Source organism: Diorhabda sublineata, chromosome 5 (genome assembly GCF_026230105.1).
Source record: "Diorhabda sublineata isolate icDioSubl1.1 chromosome 5, icDioSubl1.1, whole genome shotgun sequence".
Taxonomy (NCBI): Eukaryota; Metazoa; Arthropoda; class Insecta; order Coleoptera; family Chrysomelidae; genus Diorhabda; species Diorhabda sublineata.
Window position 1 is genome coordinate 29,020,884 of NC_079478.1, and position 19,857 is coordinate 29,040,740.

Consider the following 19,857-nt stretch of genomic DNA (forward strand, 5'->3'; position numbering starts at 1 on the left):
AGTCCCATAAAAATGATGGCCTTTGGCCGAGGAAGATAAATAGTCCAAAACATTGCACAATTTGTTATTTGAGGGAAGAAGTGAGATACAAGTCCTAAAAATTAATTGTTGAGTAATCAAAATATTACTTGGAGTATCAAATTTATATATTTCTAAAACTAAAATTTTCATATAAGTCAGCACAGTCTTTTTGAAACTGATTTAGGTATCCTATACAGATATCAAAGCACAAACAAATAATATAACATTTAATCCTGTGAGAAAAAAGCTTGTGAAATTCCATGTCACAAAAATATTTATCAAATATTCTATCAAGAATATTCAAATGAAGATATTGGAATGGAAAAACAATAAAAGAACTAACAAGAATACCAACAAATTCACAATGTGCTAGAAGCTTCTGAACTGAAAGCTATATGAAGAACTATTTGCTATCCGATAAAAATGTCTTTTCCTAGTAAAACAATGTCTTGGAGCATTTCTATTGTGTTAAAGATAGAGAAACAAACCTATTTTCTGAATACTAATCACGAGAATTATTGTCAGATTTCCATGCAATATTTGTGTACTTTGAAGATGTTTATGTCTGAGATTAGATTATGACAATGACAAAATGTGGGATAATCTTAATTGTATAATATTAAAAACTAAGCACCTGGTTTGATTCTATAATAAATGTGATAATTCACAGAAAAAAATTTGCCCCATCTATTTGTTATCTACTTTTTGTTGACTAATAAATCCCATAAAAATGATGGCCATATTAGGTCTCCCTAATACGCAACATCAATTGATGGTCATGCGCCCTAGACTCAACGAATAATAAATGTGTATATAACGGCCATATTAGGTCATATGGTTTGGAGTTGGATTGACCAATAACATTATATAAAGAATCATGGATAGTGTCCATTTATCAAAAACATCCGTCTTACGTCAAATCGTTGAACAATTTTTGAAGTTGAAGAACAAGTTAAATACTAACGGTTGCAATATGTCTGATGAGTATACGAGACATAAAGAAGAATTTATAAAAGAAATAGAAAGATTGGATGAAGAACTTATTTTGCATATGAACAGAATTAAAGCGATGGAGCAAATGGAAAACCTTCGTGTTGCCAACCAAGAAGGGAACGAAACTGGACAATCGTTTAAGGATCGTGTAAAACATCAGGTGCTTCAAGAACACGATCCAGATGTACAGAAGATTTTGAAACGTATACCTCACGTTTGCGAAAAATTCTCACGATTAGTACAAAATCATGAACAACAAAAATAGCTTTCACAAAAAAAAAATAAACTCAATGATGATTTTACTGTTTCTTGTGTTATATTTATATCAATCTTTTCATTATCTAAGTAGTTCAATAATATGGTAGAATGTAGATTTATAAAATTTTTGCAGAAATAAAATCATCGTTGCTATGGCTTTCAATTTAAAATTGTTTCAAATTTGTTGGTATTAGAGTAAGTCATTGTGTTAGTTTTTGTTATTATAATTACCGTGTTATTCAATTTCTGTTTCCTCTTGAATGGTTTTTATTTATGTTTATCTTCTTACAATCTAAGAAATCTCATAAAAATGATCAGCGTTAGCCGAAGAAGAGAAATATCCCAAAAAATTGAACAATTTATGGTACTAAAGGAGAATACAAGTTTTAATAATTGATTGTGAAGTAATTAAAATTTCATTTGGAGTAATCACTATATATTTCTATACCTAAAATTTACATATTCAATAGCGTAGTCTTTTTAAAATAATTTTCATGTGAGCCACCTAAAAATTAGGTATGGTGCTCATCTTGGTAAAAGATGCAAACAAAAAATATAACATTTGCTCCTGGGAGAGAAATTTGGTAGGGAAAAGCTTTGTGTCACAAAATAAATTATTGTTATGGTGCAAGGATTCTAACCACAGATTATCAAGCTCAAGAAGCATTACTTAATTAATCAACTCACATCCATGATTTTCACTTTATATTGATTTTCGTTGATGTTTATGTTCTAAAAAGTCTCATAAAAATGATGGGTGTTGGTCGAAGAAGAGAAATAGCCCAAAATCAATTGTTAATTAATAAAAATATTACTTGGAGTATCAACTTTATATATTTCTAAAACTATAATTCACATATAAGTCAGCACAGTCTTTTTAAAACTGATTTTTATCAGAGCCACCTAAATTAGAGCTGATGCTCATATTCTGCTACTGTAAAAAGGAAAATGTATCCTATATCGACATCAAAGCTCAAACAAATAATATAACAGTTAATCTTGTGAGAGAAAAACTTGTGAAAATTAATGTCATAAAATAAAGTATTGAAAGCATCATAAATTTACTAGCAAAAGTGGAAAAAATGAATTTAACTTCATTCATCTGAGAGCTATTGAAGGGGCTAGAAATTCCATTTAACATAACATTTATCAAATATTCTATCAATAATATGAAGTTGTTTGAATTATGAAAATAAAAAAACTAACAAGACTGCTAGCAAGTTCACAAAATGCTGAAAGCTTCTGAGTTGAAAGCTATATGAAGAACTATTTGCTATCCAATAAAAATGTCTTTTCCTAGTAAAACAATGTCTTGGAGCATTTCTATTGTGTTATAGATAGAGAAACAAATCTGTTTTCTGAATACTATTCGCGATTATTATTCTCAAGTTTTGGGTTAGTTTTTTCAAAAATCATGATGTACAGCAACTATTATACACTGATGTTTATGTCTGAGATTAGATTATGATTGATGAACCAAATACTATTGGATATGTAAAAAAACATAATTTGCATAAATAGATATATTAAAACAAAATACATGCACAATAAAATCATAAATAATTGAATAATTTACAGAACGATAATAGATAATAGATTTAGACAAGCACAAAAGTTTCTGAATTTTCAAATGCATCAAATTCTTTAACATTATAATTGAAATAGCTCCTTCGAAAATAAAGAATTTTTTATTAATTCAATAAAACAATGAGGTTTTATACCCGCTAAAAACTGTATTGTAGCTTGATGCTTATGATTAGACTTAGATCACTGTTGATTCTAAGCAACTAGGTTTTTAATAAAAACCTCAATCCAAAATTTCTATAGTAATATCCATGGTTACTTCTTTAGAATATTTGAGTATATTAGAACATTTCAGAAATCTGTGTTAAAAGTTTGACATGCAGATCTGGTCACAGTTATCATAATTAATTGACTGAGAATTTGGCGAGTATTGTGGTTCTTGAATGAGATATTAACAAACTCATGAAAATTCAGTATTCACTTTTATATATTATTAAATCAAAAGGAACATCTGTTATTTATTTTTCATTTCATTTTACTAGCTACAAATTTCTATCGTCCATAAATATATTAGTCAGTTTGTGCTGAAACCTCTCGTTATGATTCATTAGATACAAAGTCCACATTTTCACTTATTTCGTTTTCAAGTACCTACAAAAATTCTAGTGTTAACATAGCAGCAAATAAATATTTAAACATGTATTTACTCACGTGAATTTTTAATCTGAAACTGAAAAGTTTTTCTCATATATTATGGGTAAATTTCATTACGCACTCACGACAACCACGTTCACGACCACGATCTTTCCCGTTCCACTTAGTCCAAAGTGTTATAATCGTAATCCCAAGTGGAATGGCTTACGAGGCATTTTGAATGTTGAGATAAAGATTAATTAACGAATGGCAAAACAGAAAAAATAAAGCAAAAGCTTTAAGTTATGTTTGAATTTATAAGTCATCGATTTTTTTAGCGAATTGGTTAACTAATTTACATTGAAGCAAAATTAAAATATCTTCTACGGAGCTAGTAAAATATTTGGTGGTGCGTCACAACAATGCTTCAAAAATACTTATATCACATATCGCATCATATAATGAGATAGATTCTCTTTGTTGCAATCTGCGTTACTTGAGCTTTGAAAGGGTCGTCGTGAACGTTAGTCATGAGGTCATGAGTGACCACAACGTTCGTAGCTACTATATGGAACGCCTACATCCTAAAAGGGTATTTCTGGTGCCGTGGACGCTTAGTGGAATGCACCATATGTAATACTATTTTATATACGCATGGTTCATTCGCGATCATGCGCACAAGGCTCAACGTATAAGTGAGACAGATACATATATGTCTACATCGTAATGATCTTTCTATCCCGATTCGATATATAGGAGATTTACCTCCATTGTTTTTTTATCCTAGAAATATATTAATTTGCCTATAATCGCCATTCCAAATAAAAGTTGATTAATAATGCTTGGTCTGACAGAGAATCGAGTATTGTCATAGGGTAGGGTACATTTAATCATTAACAATAAAGTTTCTCGAGACTGTCAGCTGCAAGCCCAGTCGAAAGATTCTTGAAATCAAAGCTATTTGCCAGAGACAAGTTATTTACCTGCGCAAAAAACGTGCATTATGCTTTGCTTAGCAAAGAGCATTCAACTCTCAATTTATGACAAAGTTGCCAAGAATTGCAGACTTATTCTAATTCTATGTAGGTATTCTTAGCTTAATTTCATAAATTATGCAACTTTTTGATATTCCTTGGCCAATGCCAAAAATATTATGTTGTTTAACCCAATAAAAAAACCACTTAGAGGGAAGAAAAAATTTAATAAACAATTTAATTAGTATATTATTACATATATTATAGTATATTACATACTAATACTATGACTCACAAATTTTAAATAGTGAAAATATTAATATGGATGATTTAACACAAGAAATGGTAAAATCATCATTGAGTTTTTCTTTTAATTTTATCTGACAGCTTGTTTCTTCGTACTTGATGGCGTGTTGATCGTAAGAATTTATTGCAAACGTATGGTACGCGACTCAAAATACGTAGGACTTCTCGATCTACATCTTCTTGTCGCAGATTGTTTGCACGATTATCACATGTTGGTTGAGTTTCGTTTTCTTTCTTGTCGGTAAGACTTAGGTTTTCCATTTGCTGGATCACTTCATATTTGTTTATTTGTAAAAGAAGTTCTTGATTCAATTTTTCCAATTCTTCAACAAATTCCTCTTTTTTTCTCTCATAATCAACTGGAGTTTTGCAACAGGTGGTAAGTCCGTTGTTTTTCATCTCTGCAAAACGTTTAGTATTTGAACGTGGGTAATGCTTTTTCGGCATTTTGACACAAAATGTTCTTTTATTCAAAGACTTAACATAACAATGAGCACAACTTTCATAGGGCTTGGTCGGACGGAGAACCAAGCATGCTTATTAGAGGCTTTGTTTAAACCGATGTTATTCGGATCATCACTATAAAGAACTCAGTGGACGTTTTTGAATTACGGAAGCATTTTACACTCAGTGCCATATTATGCCGTATTGGTATATGTTCAATAGGGGGAGATTAGCTTTTGAATTCGAAAGTAGAATGCATTGGTCTCACCTCGGGGCTTCGACAAAAAATGTTTAGCTTGCTCACCTTTAAACTCTGTGTTCACACTGAGTAGTCCAATTTACATCCTCTATTACACAACCTGTTCACACTACCACTACACCAACGCACAGTTACACTTACTGATGCGCGTTTCGATAACCAAGGCATAATATTCTTCAGACAGTGAAAGTAAACTCTATTACATACATAAATAAACAATTTCGCGAGAAAATTTTTTACTGCGATTTGGTGCTATAATTAGAAAATTACCAGTAACTGTTGTGACTATTTTTGCGCATTTCAAAATGAAAATTTGGACTGTTCTAAAATATTTTTCAATTTGCTCAAAATGGAAATAAAATAAATAAAATGAAAACAAATGTTGTGTGACTGATATATCTATAACTTTTTTATGAATGTCTGATTATTTCATATAACTTTATATAAGACTCGGTATTAAAAAATTTTATTGATTTATTGAAATTAGGAATATTAAATATATTACTCCAGCATGTGTCGAAAGGATTGTTTAAAAGCTTCATAGTTTTTCGTTTATTGAATTCAAAATATCTTTAAACATTTTCAGAAAAAATAACATCTATAAGTAGTTACTATAGAAAACATCAATCATAAGAAAATACTTTGAAACACAAACGGTGCCACCACGTAAGAAGTGCTACGTTGTCACGGAATTACAATTTATAATAATTTAGGATGTTGTCGTCGATAATACTATATATATCTGAAATTATTAGCAGTGTTCCTAATGATGAATAAAAAATAAAGATCTACTGTTTTTATACTTCAAGCTCAACCTATTACCATTTGAAATCGATAAACAAATAAGTTATCCATAAAATATTTTAAAAAGTGTGTATTTCCTTCGTAAAAACAGTTTTGGTGCTAGTCCAAAAACAAATGTGCATTGAAAACGTTTTAATAGACGACAACACTGTAAGAATCTTCTATCCTAAACAGATGTTTAATATTAATTCTGATTTGTGTCTTAAATGAAATAACGATTGTTATTGTTGTAATGAAAAAACTTTTCTTCCAATTAGGATGTTCAAAAAATTCCTTGGAGTTGAAGAAAATGATTTTATTAATTTTTCAGTGATAAGTGACGGTGTGGGTTGCAAAGAACCATATTCCTGAACACGTCGACAAAATGTAGACGACGAATACACTTTGAGGTTATATTTGTATAGAGTTTAAACAGAAAATGTCATTAAACGAAATTGAAGACACTCTTTTTGCTTATAACCAGCAACATTTAATTCAATATTGGAAAGAACTGACTGAAGAAGACCAGTTATCGTTAATAACACAACTCAAAAATATCAATTTTAATAATGTCAGTAATCTCTTTCAAAAAGCTCAAACTTACATTCAAGAAGGTATACAAAAACTTGATGATCACATGAAACCAGTGCCTAGAAACAAATTTGAAGCAGAATTGAAATTGGACACGAAGGTATTAGAAGAATACTTTTTACTGGGATTAAAAGAAATTTCAAAAGGTCATGTAGGAGTCATTCTTTTAGCAGGAGGACAGGGTTCAAGATTAGGTGTTACTTACCCAAAAGGAATGTTTCCTCTTGAATTGCCCTCGGGTAAGACCTTATTTCAAATCCAAGCTGAACGAATACGAAGAATACAAAAAGTTGCTGAAGAAAGAACAGGAAAGTATGGAAAAATATGTTGGTTTATTATGACTAGTGAAGAAAATCATGAACCCACAGAGAATTATTTCAATAAACATGGGTATTTTGGTCTTAACAAAGAAGATGTGATTCTATTCCGACAAGGATTATTACCATGTTTCACATTTGATGGTAAAATTATATTGGAAGATAAAAATAGAATTGCTCTTGCCCCAGATGGTAATGGAGGAATTTATAAAGCTCTACAAAAAAATCATATAGTGGAACTTATGAAGAAAAGAAACATAAAATATGTTCACGTCCACAGTGTTGATAACATCTTGGTGAAAGTAGCCGACCCCAGCTTTATTGGGTCAGTATATATTTTTTATTATTATCAGTTTTTTTTCAATATTTTTATCTTTTTATTCCATCAGGAAAATAAAAAGTATTTTTCCAACAATTTTTTGAATCTTGTATAGGGATGTTAGAAAAAAAGCTCTCAATTGGTATCACGGTGTAGGATATTTCCTATGCCACATTTTTCTATCCATACACTTGTTTTCCTGGATAGCTCTGCCTTTCATATTTTGTTCAATTCCTTTTTTCCAGGCCCTTGTGGGTCTTCCTTGTCTTCTTCTATTCTGGGGTTGGTTGAGGCAGAATGTAAATTTGGGGATAATTAGTTTGAATTGGACAATGTACATTTGTTTGAACATTGTGAGACTACCCCAAGGGATATTAGTATGCCAGATATGCAGATGAATTAATATTACTATCAAAGATAATTAGCAGGATTATACTTGAGGTTGAGATGTAGCTGTGTTTTATATATTAGAGTTACTCATATCATTGTTAGTGTAGAAGCAACAGTTTGAAAACTAATATTAAAATTAGGAATGAACGAATGAACTGGTACATTAGATGTATATACTGGTGCATTCTGTTGAACAGTACTATTGAGCGTTGTGGCAGGTTGTGATTCTTCAGCTGACTGAAAAGGTTGTATTTTTTAAAATTTTCTTTATTTAGAATTAATGTATCAAGAGATTTGGTGGTGGATATCCTGCACGATCTTCTTAAGTAGTCCATTTCCACAGCATTTATTGTTTTCTGCTGACTATTTGTTAGTTGCTAACACATTTGTGTTTAAGGTAGAGTGTGGAATATCTTCAATTCTTTTCTGAAAATGCTCCTGATAAGTGTTAATTATTATAATCATCTCATTCTTTCTCGTATTAAGAGCATACTCAAATTCTCTATATATCTGTATATAAGCATTCACATTAGGTATAGTAGACATATTAATATGTATTATATTCAATACCACATAAAAATTGCAAATTATATATGCAATTACATGCAAAAACAGCACTTTTCCAGTTTAAAAATTACCTGTCATGGATTAGAAGAAGGAACCAGACTTGTATATCTAATTGCTAATAATACTAAAAGAGTATTTTTCAGAATTAAAATGCTTGATTTCAAAATGTTATTAGACACACTATCAATTTTATCTGGTTTACAAAGATTGATATTTTTATGTGAGTGAGCTCTATACAGAGGCGGATGTATAGATTTGCCATTTGAAGGCTATTCATTAAGGTTTTGTGTAAGATCCTTGATTATTTTTATGGCAAGAAAATGGTTAAAAAACTTTATTTTACACAAAGAAAAATTCCATTATGTTAGTTAAATTATGAAAACAACATTTTTGCAGGCAGTTAAATTTGCAATATCATTATTTATATTGTTATAAGATATCTTGTTCATTCTCTATGCATAAAAAACCTAAAGATTTCAGCTTTTCTTGACTTAAAAGTCGATCATGCATTTCTTAACTCTTTTCAAGAAGCAATGATAGATTAACACACAAAATTGTTTAAAAAAAAAACAAAAGTAGCTTCACTTAAATGGCAGTTACTTTTTCTGACTTCATAAACGGCATATGGAAATGACAATGGCAGCACCAAGCTGAAAAGTTCAAATTTAACACATATGGATTTATTTTTGGGGATTTCTTAAATACTTTGAAATAATACAAACACTATTATTAAATTTATTATGAAAGGTCTCCATTTGGAATAAAAATCTGAATGAAAAGAATGAATTCCTTTGACAATAATTAACAGTTCATAAACTTGACATCTTTTATGACTTACCTGCATTTTCTCTTTCTATTATAAATAATTTTCATTTTTTCATCTAATAACATTACTTATCAATATATAATAACTAAAAAGTGTGAAGCAATAATAAAATAAAAACATTTCAAAAATTGAAACAAAATAGTTATTTGACTGACCTTTTTGTTCAGGTACTGTGTGAAGAAAGGAGCTGACTGTGGAGCTAAAGTAATACCTAAAGAAAATCCTCATGATGCCTTAGGTGTAGTATGTGAAGTTAATGGAAAATTCCAAGTAGTTGAATACAGTGAGATAACAGATAAAACAGCAAATTTAAGGAATGAGGAAGGCGAACTAGTTTTCAGTGCCGGTAGTATTTGTAATCATTTTTTTACTAGTGATTTCTTAGAAAAGGCTTCAACTGTGTATGAAAAAGAATTGAAGCCACATGTAGCTAAGAAGAAGATTCCATATATTGATGAAAGTGGTAACAGAATACAACCTAAAACTCCAAATGGTGTAAAAATCGAAAAATTCATTTTCGACGTTTTTGAATATTCTCAAAACTTTGTGACTTGGGAAGTGCCTCGAAATGCTGAATTCAGTCCTCTAAAGAACTGCGAAAGCGTTCATAAAGATTGTCCATCAACATGCAAGAGAGATCTTTTGTTATTGCATAAATCATACATTCAAAAAGCAGGTGGAATTGTTAAATGTGAGGAATTAGAAATTTCTCCTCTTTTATCATATGCTGGAGAAAATTTGGAAAGTAAAGTTAAAGGAAAGGTGTTTGATAAATGTACCGTTATTCTTTCAGATGAGGAAGTGGTTGTGAACGGGTTCAAAGGTACATAATATCCATATAATTGTACAATTTTTGGGAAAATTAATACTCACTTTCCATAGATTGTTATTGCAAATATCAAATTAACATAGGAAAACCCTCAAATATTAAGTTCCTGGATATTAACCCTCCAATAGGGTTAAATACCAAATTATTGGCACCTTTAGCAGTATATCAGACTATTATGTCAATTTTGGCATCTTAAAGTAAAAAAAATTATACACTTCCTTGATTACAATTTTACAAAATTGATTACAGTTCTTTTTTAATACGAACACAGAAAACTACATTTTTAAATACATCTTTTGATTAAAAAAGAATATATTCCAATTATGTCACTTTTCTCAATTATTCGCAATAGATTCTAGTTGCCTATTTGAACATTTTATTTGTAAAACTTACAAAAATTGTTATTCAATTAGCATTTAGGGTACCAAGCATGAAAGTATGAAGTTCTATCCAAAAAATGTCATAATTTATATTATCACCATGATAATGTGGAACTTCTTATAATGAGAATTTATTAATATTATTGTTTGTTGTAATATTCATAAACTTGTTGATATTTAAATCGTCTTATTGCAGGAACTATTTGATTTGTCGACAAATCTAAATTATTTGCTCCATTCAAATTACCTTCTACAAATAAGGTTCCAGAAATTCTGTTTATAATTATACCTGCTTAAACAATAACTATTAAAAGCGTTTGTATTTTATGCTTCCACATCATCCATTTGGAATTAGTATCTACAATCATGTATCACTGTACTATTGAGCATACATTTAATGTCATTAGAAAATATTGTCTTACTTGTAAAATGGAGATCAGTATCTGCATTTTGTAGGGGTGACTGGGACTGGTTGTCTTAGTTTTTAAAAAATATTTAGGTGTGAACCATTTTTGAAATAATGATATATTAATGCTTTGGAAATACCATGTTAAAAGTTGGGAATTTTATGTTTAGTCAAAGTCCTTTTCTTTTAATTTGTTATAAATGCAAGACAAATGGATGTCACAATACCTGGAGTTGGTAGTCACATATATTTTTAATGATAAATAAGTTACAAAACATCAAATGGAATATCGAAAACAGTTTTTAAAAGAACAAATTGAATGTTTATTTAAAACCAGTCTCTAGTCACTTGTGCAGGCCAAATGTGACCAACCATTGCAGGATCTGTAACTTATCCATTCTTCATCTGGGAGGCTATTGTAAAAGGATCCAATACAAATCAAGCAAAAACATTCTTCACTATCACTTTCAGCTTTGAGCAACCTAAACTTTTGCCTTTTTGTGTTTTTTTTTATTCATGAAAAATTCTTTTTTGCTCTTGAAATTTTTCGATTTTCTTATCAATTTGACGCTTGTTATTTTCTTCTAATTTATTTTTAACTGGTGTATCAGTACGTATTACATGTAACTTCTGATTCTCGCTTTAGGATAGGGTCTTAGATTTTCTGGTGTTATGATCTTCTCAACAGGCTAATTTTTTTGCATGCAACTGGGATTTTGAATATCAGTTTTATCGTATATTTTTGCGGAAACAAACCATCAGACTTTAAAAACTATTGCTCTACTGGGACTTTCTGATTCTTACATGTAAACAACGCTTGGGGTTTCTTCTTGTTTAGGACAATTGACGCTAGTCTGGTGTTTTCAACGTTTAAGACTGCAGTATCTGTTCTGTCAGTAACAGAGCTCACAAGACTTTCAGAATAATTAAAAACATTTCTGTTAAAAGGAGACACACCAGCCATTCTAAACACAAACACTATATTTTTTGGAGTCAATGCAAGTGGATAAGCTATGGACACCAACGATGGTATGTCATATATAGTTGTCTTTCCAAAAACAGAACGATCAAGTGGTTGGCTTATGCGAACTGTGGGGAGGAAAAGAAATCATGACATTTTCATTGGCAAAATGTAGCCCCTTTATGCTTAAATGCATAAAATAGTTTAAAAAACATTCGCTCTGTTAAATATGCTGGCTCTTGGTAAGCTTGTTGCTTCTGGCTTTCGAATAGATACTTCTGGATAACGTTTTATGAAATTACTGAATCAGTCTGGGGCGGTCATTTTATTTTCGCTCGTTTTCAAAGGATTGACGTTAACATATTCATAGGCTAGTCTGCGGATTTCTTTAGGAGATATTCTAATATATATTTCAGAAGCTTTAATTAGTTCTATTTCATAATCGGGAGTAAAAACCAGATGATTTTTAATATAGCCTAACCTAACCAAATTTTCATCAAAGAACATAGCTTCTGGAATTTTTTAGCAGTACCTTGCCGGTGTTCGATCATTTATATTAAATTCAGTTACTGATTTTCCTATTGAATATCTATTTAACGAACCGAGCAGGTGGTGTGTCTTTCTTTTGAAGTTACGGACCATTTTTGCCTGAGAAAAAAATCAGCATAAAACAATATTCATTGTAGAATGCTGCAAAAGCTGGTTGTCACACGTGACGACAAGCCCCTGTAGATTTACCCTTAATAACAGGATTATTTCAACCAATGCAAATTTAAAACTTACATTGAATTAAAGCTAGGTAACCATTTTTCATAACACAAATTTTTTAAATACCATGAAATTTACTGAAATTCGCCGCTTTTTGTTTCCACTCGGGAGAGCGTATCCCATAGACGATGACTTTTCCCATTGAATACATGCGACTTATAAACTACCGCCAATAATATTCAGGTTAAGACAAATCTATATTTTGCAGCGTTGCCGTTGTAACAACCAGAGCCCCGGTCTCCCTCTATCAAAATTTTAACAAAATTTCATTTTGTTATTATGAGCATCTTCAGATAATTCTTGTATTAGCGTTACTTTGTACGGACGGAACTTACTTTTCTTGATAATGTTAAAGAAGGATGCTGTATGAACATCATACTGCAATGCAATTTTCCGATTGCATGTACAAGAATTTTCTATAAAACTAACAATAACATCAAGGATTTTTTATCATTGGTTACTGTATTTGGTCAACTACTATTAGGGTAATTATTATTTGAATCTACTTTTTTCATAATATTCCAAAATGCATTGAATAAGTGAGCCATCTCAACATAACCTCTCATTACCCACAGATTTGTTCTTGGTAGCTGCACTGCAACTGTACTGAACTAGACCAGTGCAGGCTATTTCATGAGTGTATATAATTAGTTCGATCAGATACAAAGAACGAAATAATGCATAGAGCAATGGAGAATTTGTTGACTGTTGGATGTGATTCAGTCCTTGTAGTAGTAACAATAATAGAAACGGTTCAGTACTTTTTGATATTTTACATTCGTCCGATGACGAAGATGTGGTGCCACCATTTCCAGATTACACTTATTGCACTTTACTGGCTGATCTGACTCTAGACCCAGTGCAAGCAGTACAGAGAACTGGGTGAACTAGATCTCTTGCACTGCTACTAAGAACAACGACACTAGCACTGTTTTTGTTACAAAGAACACTTTATTATACACTTCCTGAACTAGTCCTGCCAGTGCAGCTACCAAGAACAAACCTCATAAACAAAATACACTCTTTTGCTACTCGATTATACTCTACTTCCACTGCAGTATGATTCTCACGGGACGCTGGACTTTATCGCAACTTTTTACATTTTGAATTTATCATTATTTAAAGTATAAAATTGTTACATAGATTACAATTTAATGTCTGGATCAAATTACATTATTTTTACACTATCCAGTGGATTTTGTTGCTACGTATCCAATACTGCTTTTAAAATAAGTGATCAAATTAGTAATTTTGCGGTGCCCCTACCTGCTTGTCTCTGGGGCTCCAGCCCCTTCCTAGACCCTCCATAAATTCGACGTTTCAGACAACCTAATAAAAATCTTGTGTCTCAGTATTAATTGTTATGACAATAAAATTGTATGTAAAATAAAGATTTTTTTTTAATTATTACTATAATGTATCCTCGGACTAATCAATGATGGTTGACCATATTATTTGTATTAAAACTACTTTGAAATAAACTATTTATTAAACGATAAAATAATTAGTTAAACTTGGTTTCAATCATCCGACGACCATACTCGACGAATGCCAGACTGTTAAAGGCCTCGTACCATGGCCCCCACATATGATTGCGGGCCCTGTAACCAGGATCAGATCCGCTTCCCCTTTCCTTTATGGTCGCGTGCTACCGGTATACTATGTTTCAAAAATTAAATGATAGAAGGGGAAAGTAGTGGGAGTGTGTGGGGCCTGAGCAGGCGTGGTATGCAAATTAGTAACTAACCTCCTACAATCTATAATTTACATTAATTTACGAAACTTTGACATTGTCATAATTATATATTTTAATGAAGATCCACGGTAAAATATTCTGCAATAAATTAAAAAATTATATTAAAAGAAGGCTATACCCAGGCCCTGTGACGAAAGTTGCACCAGCCCCACCCTTGTGGGTGCCATGCCTCGTACATGTTTACAAATCGCTTTTGTACAAAAGGCTATAAATAATTATGTGTATGGTCGTTAGAGTTGGGAACATTTGGGATCAATTAATATGGGTCTCCATTAGGATCGAGTACCATAAATTTTAATGAATACAATAATCGTTAAGCTAAGTTTATGATTCTTCACAGTCACATTAATATAAGTCAAAAATTTGGTAATTCTAGTCAATACATTAGTGGAAGGAAAAAAAAGGAACGCTTTGTATCGCCCAACCAGATGGTTATAGATCCTTATGGCTCCCATCAGGAGGTGAATCAATTTGTCCAAAAGAGGTTGTATCTTTGTCTGGCCCAAGCAGCACAGTGTCGTTACTATGACGTCAATTATAGGCCATTGGCGACCAATGGGAACGTCTAAAATGACGTGATTATGACGGGTTAATATCACATCCTACAGACGTCAACTAATGACGTACCTAGTCCGGCTGGTGAGACGTCAAAATGACGTACTTACTTTTGACAAATGACGTATAAGTAGGATTAAAAATATAAAAAAATGCGTTCAAATTAATACCAGTTTATTACAAAATCTTAAAAAACTACGTACTATTACACTTATAGAACATAAAAGTTGAAATAAGGAATTACTAATGATGCAATAATGAAAATGACAACCATTCCTGCTTGAAAGGAAAAACAATACATTTCGAAAAAACTTTGTGGCAGTGCAATAACTCGATATACTCTGATAAATTTTGGATGCGATAAACATAGAATTCTTTTGAGTCGACAGGGTATTTGTAAAATGAACGGTAATCCTGAAACCTCCTACCTAATATAAAAACTGCTCCATTATTATCCACTACTATATTTTCTATTTTGAAAACCAGTCCTTCTAAGGTAAGACAAAAACAATTTGCTTCTGAATATGATGCAATAGAAAAAATAAAATCTTTATAATGAAGGTTTTTACACTGCTTGCAAGAGAAATTTGGCGTTGGTCCTAAGAAATGGGACAATTCACATTTACAGAAGTGTTCATCATCAGGTGAAGTAGAGTCATGTTTTTCGTACACTGTCATTTCAATTTCTTTTAAGCGTCTATTAATCTGTTGTAACGGTTTATTCGGAGACTGAACTAACGATTTTAAATGGTGGAAATAATTTTCAAATGGAAATGCTGACGAATTGTCTAGTGGCCCGAAATTTTCAACGTCATCTGCCAAATGTAATAAGGAATGTACATTGTAAACTAAGAACTCTAATCCGTAGATCTTTTCACTGTGCGTTACGAATAAATGCAAAAGTTGGCGCGCAAATGGAACTCCGAATTTTTCAATATGGCGTTTAGAAATAAATATCATAATTGAACAATGAAATAGCAAAAAATGCTCATATATTGCCAAATCGACATTCCCATACAAAGCAACTGGCCCAATATACAGTAAAAATGTTCGAAATTCCGTTGCTTTCCAATCTGCCAACTGAGACAAACTGCGCCCTTTCCGATTGAATTCTACTGGAATACATTTACTGAGAAAAACAATTTTTTCAGATACATTTTGAAATGCAGTAGAGCTCATTTTGGCTCGGCTTGCGCGTCCTGTCCAAATACGCAAAAGTTTTTTCATTACACCTAGACAAACTAGGTGCATATAGTCTAAAGAAAAGACATAGATCAAATCTATAGGAAGAGCTATTAGAGGAGATTCTCCATGATGATGAGATACATCAATTTTAGTCCGAAAAGATTCGTTGTCTCTTTGTTAAAAGGTAAATTTTTGAAAATGACACGTCCCAGGTGTTCTCCAGAGTTATCGCACCTTTCACAGGAACTATACCCTGAATGGGTCTTCACACATTTCAGATATGCGCGCGCAGGAGCATCGCAAACAAAGCTGTGAACTTTTACTTCATGGATATTATTATTAATTTCAATGCCCGTGGTAAGTAAGTTCGATAACTCAATTAAAAAATCTTCTAAAAACGCTGACAATAAATTTGGTTTGCCACTTCCTAAAAAAGAACCAACAACAAACGGCTCACTCTTAAAATTTTTTACAAGTGCTAAAATGGGCCAGAGATCATGTTTCTGACCATTTCTATAAATGGGCAGTCCATCTACATTAAATGAAATGTTGATAATGCTGTACTGAGAAATATTAGGCACTGACAATAACTTTAATTTTAAAGCGTTAACAAGTCCAAAATGACAATATTCGCCATTTAACAACGATTTTGTTTTCGTTTCTCTGGGCGTTTTCAGCAGCGTTCGACTGTCTAACGGTAACTCATTATGGTATGGATGCAAGATATGCAAGAGATGAGTAACTACTGTACGTCGAACGTACCTTGAAGCTGCCCAGTTTGACAATTTCGAATGCAAATCGCTAGGCGGCGGGTCATTAGAAAATAAATCGTTAGGGGGCACGTTACTGGAATAGGAAGTCAAATGGGTGTATAACGTCGCATCATTGAAGAGCAAATTTTCATTAGGCGAGTTTACATTAAAATCTAAATCTCTTGAGGAACAGGTGTCATTTTCACTTTCACACATTGAATCAGCAAAAAAAACGGAATTTGATGATTCATTGGAATCATTATTAACTATTAAAGATGTATTATAACAATTCTGACTCACAGGTGCTAAATTTGCTTCTGCCACCCTTCTGTAGAGTTGTCTTTGACTAACAACACTTTTTTTCTTACGGGTTGCCATGCTGCTGCTTTTTCAATTTCTCTGGTGCATGTTTCAACCACACCTTGATGGTATCTTCTATTTCTTTCTGACTGACTAGAGGGGAGCTTTTTCTTACAGCACCTAAAAATGTTGTTTCAGATTAATAATAAGTATGCACCTACAAGTGAAAACACTTACCAATAATCACATCCTTTACGTTTAAGTTTTTAAAAGCCTTTTTCTCACCTCGTTTGCCACAAAAATTCCAATTAGTTGCAAGAGAATAAGTGAACAAAAAATTTAAAATGCGGTTTGTATGTCCAGTAAAATCTCTCCCTCCAAAAGTCGATAGATATGCCGACTGGAATCACATAATTTAAATTGTAAAATACATATTAAGTGGTACAGAACACCCACCAAAGCCAGGCAATTATTTTTTTCACTCAGGTATGTTTCCAATTTGGTAATATCCTCTTGAGAATTCAAAGGAAACTGTACGCCTATATCATCTGGTAAATCTGTATTACTGGCGTGATTGCCACTGCGATCTTGTTTTCGGATCCACTGCAAAATTTGATTGTTCTGTTCTCTAATGGTCTTCAATAAAGTGATTACATCATCTTGAGTGTTTGCTGGCATGGACAAAATATACCTTAGTACCAAAACAGTTTTTACATTATTTTTTGGTTTTTACCTCCATTACTTTCCACTACAGCTCTGATGTTGCTCTGTACATCAGTTGCTTTACTAGTTGACGGATTATATGGTGACGAGTTCGAAACAGCAGCCTGGCAAAATGACTGATTTGACGCAGAACCTGTAAAATAGAGAATTAACAAATTCTCCTAGGAAATAATGGACATAAATAATAACTCACAGTTTAAAGTATACATTTTAAACAATTCATGCAAATGGACAATTATATTTTTTACCTCTAATAATTTGTCCTGAAGATTTAGTCAATTGAGTATCTTTTGCTGAATGTTGAGGTGGCAAATAATAAAGTTGATTTGTAGAATCACTATCCTCAAACGACCTTTGCGATTGTCCAGCTGAAGCTAATGGAAAAGTTTGAATTGGGCCAGAATAATCTAAAACAGTAGACAGTTAATAATTTATATGTGCCAGATATCTTTAAGTATAAATCTCATTACCAGATAATATGTTTGTAATAGACTTCCGTATTATTGGTTTTGGTCTAGGTAGAGGTTTCTTGTTTTTTGGAAAATCATCTTCTGATGATGACAGCACTTCTTCCTGCTCATCATCAGTGGAAAATTTCTTTGGACGTATTTTCCTTCGAGGTGAAATAATTGCTGATTCCTCAGCATCTGTAGTTAAATCTGAGGTAATTTCAGCCTTTTTAATTTTTTTCTCCGCAATCTTATAGTCGTCTAAAAACAAGTAATAAATACGAGTTTTTTGAAAAAAATTACAGATATTTAATAGAAAGTGATAAAGCAGTTTAGGTTTAGGCAGCAAAACTAACCAGTCTGGAAAAAAATTCGCTTAATTTGGTGAAGTTTCCAGCTGTTATCCTGGGGAGGCTCTTGTCCAGATTTTAATAATTTTATAAAATTTCCGGTTGTCTGTTTTGGCGGCCAAAAGACTTCTCGTTTAAGCGGTGTTAACCAGGCAGAGTGAACAAGAGAAATTCCACCATTGTTCTGGAATTCAACGCCAACGTAACAATTCATCTAAATAATAAAGACAGTTCCCAACACCAAAATTGTAATAAAATAATGCAGATTTATACTCACTTTGAAAAATTTGTTGCCACGGCCGAAATTAACAAGAATCACCCCGGAAATGCTAGAGTTACTTTTTGCTGCCGTCCGCCATTACGCGCACACGCGTTCACACCAGCAGTCCAGCACGCATGCGCCTGCACGTCTCGTATCGTATCGTGGCATTTCGATTAAAAACGCGCCAAAATTAAATCTTGATCGACAGCCTCGACAGGAATCGATGCTAAAAATAATTGTTTCCTACTAATAAAATAGTTAAATAATTGTTAATTACAACATTCTCACTTCATCTTTAAATTCAAATTGCATTTCCACTTAAAACGTCATTTTAGTATTTTCATTGCTAATTAATGAATTTATATTTATATCCATATTTTAGGTAAACAACAATTTAAAATGTACAATTTTTTATAAAGCACGTATAGGGCTTAGTTTTTGTAATAAACTTTCGTTCTAATTTTTTTTATAGTTGATTAAAAAGCACTTAAAACGACCGAAAACAAACGTACGAAAGACGTCTCTAGACGACGTCAAAATGACATCTGAAATGTCACGTCATATGGACGTCGCTTATTGGTCTACGACGTCGCCGACTAATAATGTCCAATAATTGACGTCATTATAACGACACTGTGCTGCTTGGGGGGTTACATTCGTGCAATGTTTTTAAAATTAAATTTTAAATAGGAAATCCGACTAGTGATCGGACACTGTCATCTAAGACGTCACCTTCACACCATGGGCATCATGGATGATACTGAGTGCTGTTGGTGCATGGGGGAGGACGAAACTGCAAACCACGGGTTCAAGCCAAAGCGTCCGATCCTCAAAGGACATTGGATGGTAATGTCAAGTGGGGCACGACGGGTTTATCTGAAGACCTTGTTAACTTGCTACCACTGAATATTAAATTATAAAACGTAAATAGACGATTAAAATGTACCTGCCTGTAAGGAAGTTTCGTTTAAACAGT

At 32.3% G+C, this 19,857-nt stretch overlaps 2 protein-coding genes across 2 annotated transcripts; one reads left to right on the plus strand and one right to left on the minus strand.

Moving 5' to 3' along the window:
* Window positions 1–6,123: 6,123 nt before the first annotated feature.
* On the plus strand, window positions 6,124–14,062 carry LOC130443884 (UDP-N-acetylhexosamine pyrophosphorylase-like). Its single transcript, XM_056778763.1, has 2 exons — window positions 6,124–7,428; window positions 9,373–14,062. Exons 1-2 carry the CDS (start codon window positions 6,635–6,637, stop codon window positions 10,034–10,036), a joined length of 1,458 nt encoding a protein of 485 aa, XP_056634741.1. The 5' UTR covers window positions 6,124–6,634; the 3' UTR covers window positions 10,037–14,062.
* Window positions 14,063–16,923: 2,861 nt separating this feature from the next.
* On the minus strand, window positions 16,924–18,833 carry LOC130444708 (uncharacterized). Its single transcript, XM_056779983.1, has 7 exons — window positions 18,626–18,833; window positions 18,291–18,530; window positions 18,069–18,227; window positions 17,831–17,953; window positions 17,554–17,768; window positions 17,335–17,497; window positions 16,924–17,277 (listed from the first exon to the last, which is right to left on the minus strand). The coding sequence occupies exons 1-7, from the start codon at window positions 18,831–18,833 to the stop codon at window positions 17,162–17,164; spliced, it is 1,224 nt and encodes a 407-aa protein (XP_056635961.1). The 3' UTR covers window positions 16,924–17,161.
* Window positions 18,834–19,857: the final 1,024 nt, after the last annotated feature.

Bases quoted from the DNA above. Each gene is read 5' to 3' on its own strand.
- LOC130443884 (XM_056778763.1), top strand. From the start codon at position 6,635: ATGTCATTAAACGAAATTGAAGACACTCTTTTTGCTTATAACCAGCAA. The intron at 7,429-9,372 runs GTCAGTATATAT...CTTTTTGTTCAG, and splicing joins GCCGACCCCAGCTTTATTGG to GTACTGTGTGAAGAAAGGAG.
- LOC130444708 (XM_056779983.1), bottom strand. From the start codon at position 18,833: ATGAATTGTTACGTTGGCGTTGAATTCCAGAACAATGGTGGAATTTCT. The intron at 18,531-18,625 runs GTTAGTTTTGCT...ACTTGTTTTTAG, and splicing joins GCGAATTTTTTTCCAGACTG to ACGACTATAAGATTGCGGAG. The intron at 17,954-18,068 runs GTAAAAAATATA...TCTATTTTACAG, and splicing joins TTCAGGACAAATTATTAGAG to GTTCTGCGTCAAATCAGTCA.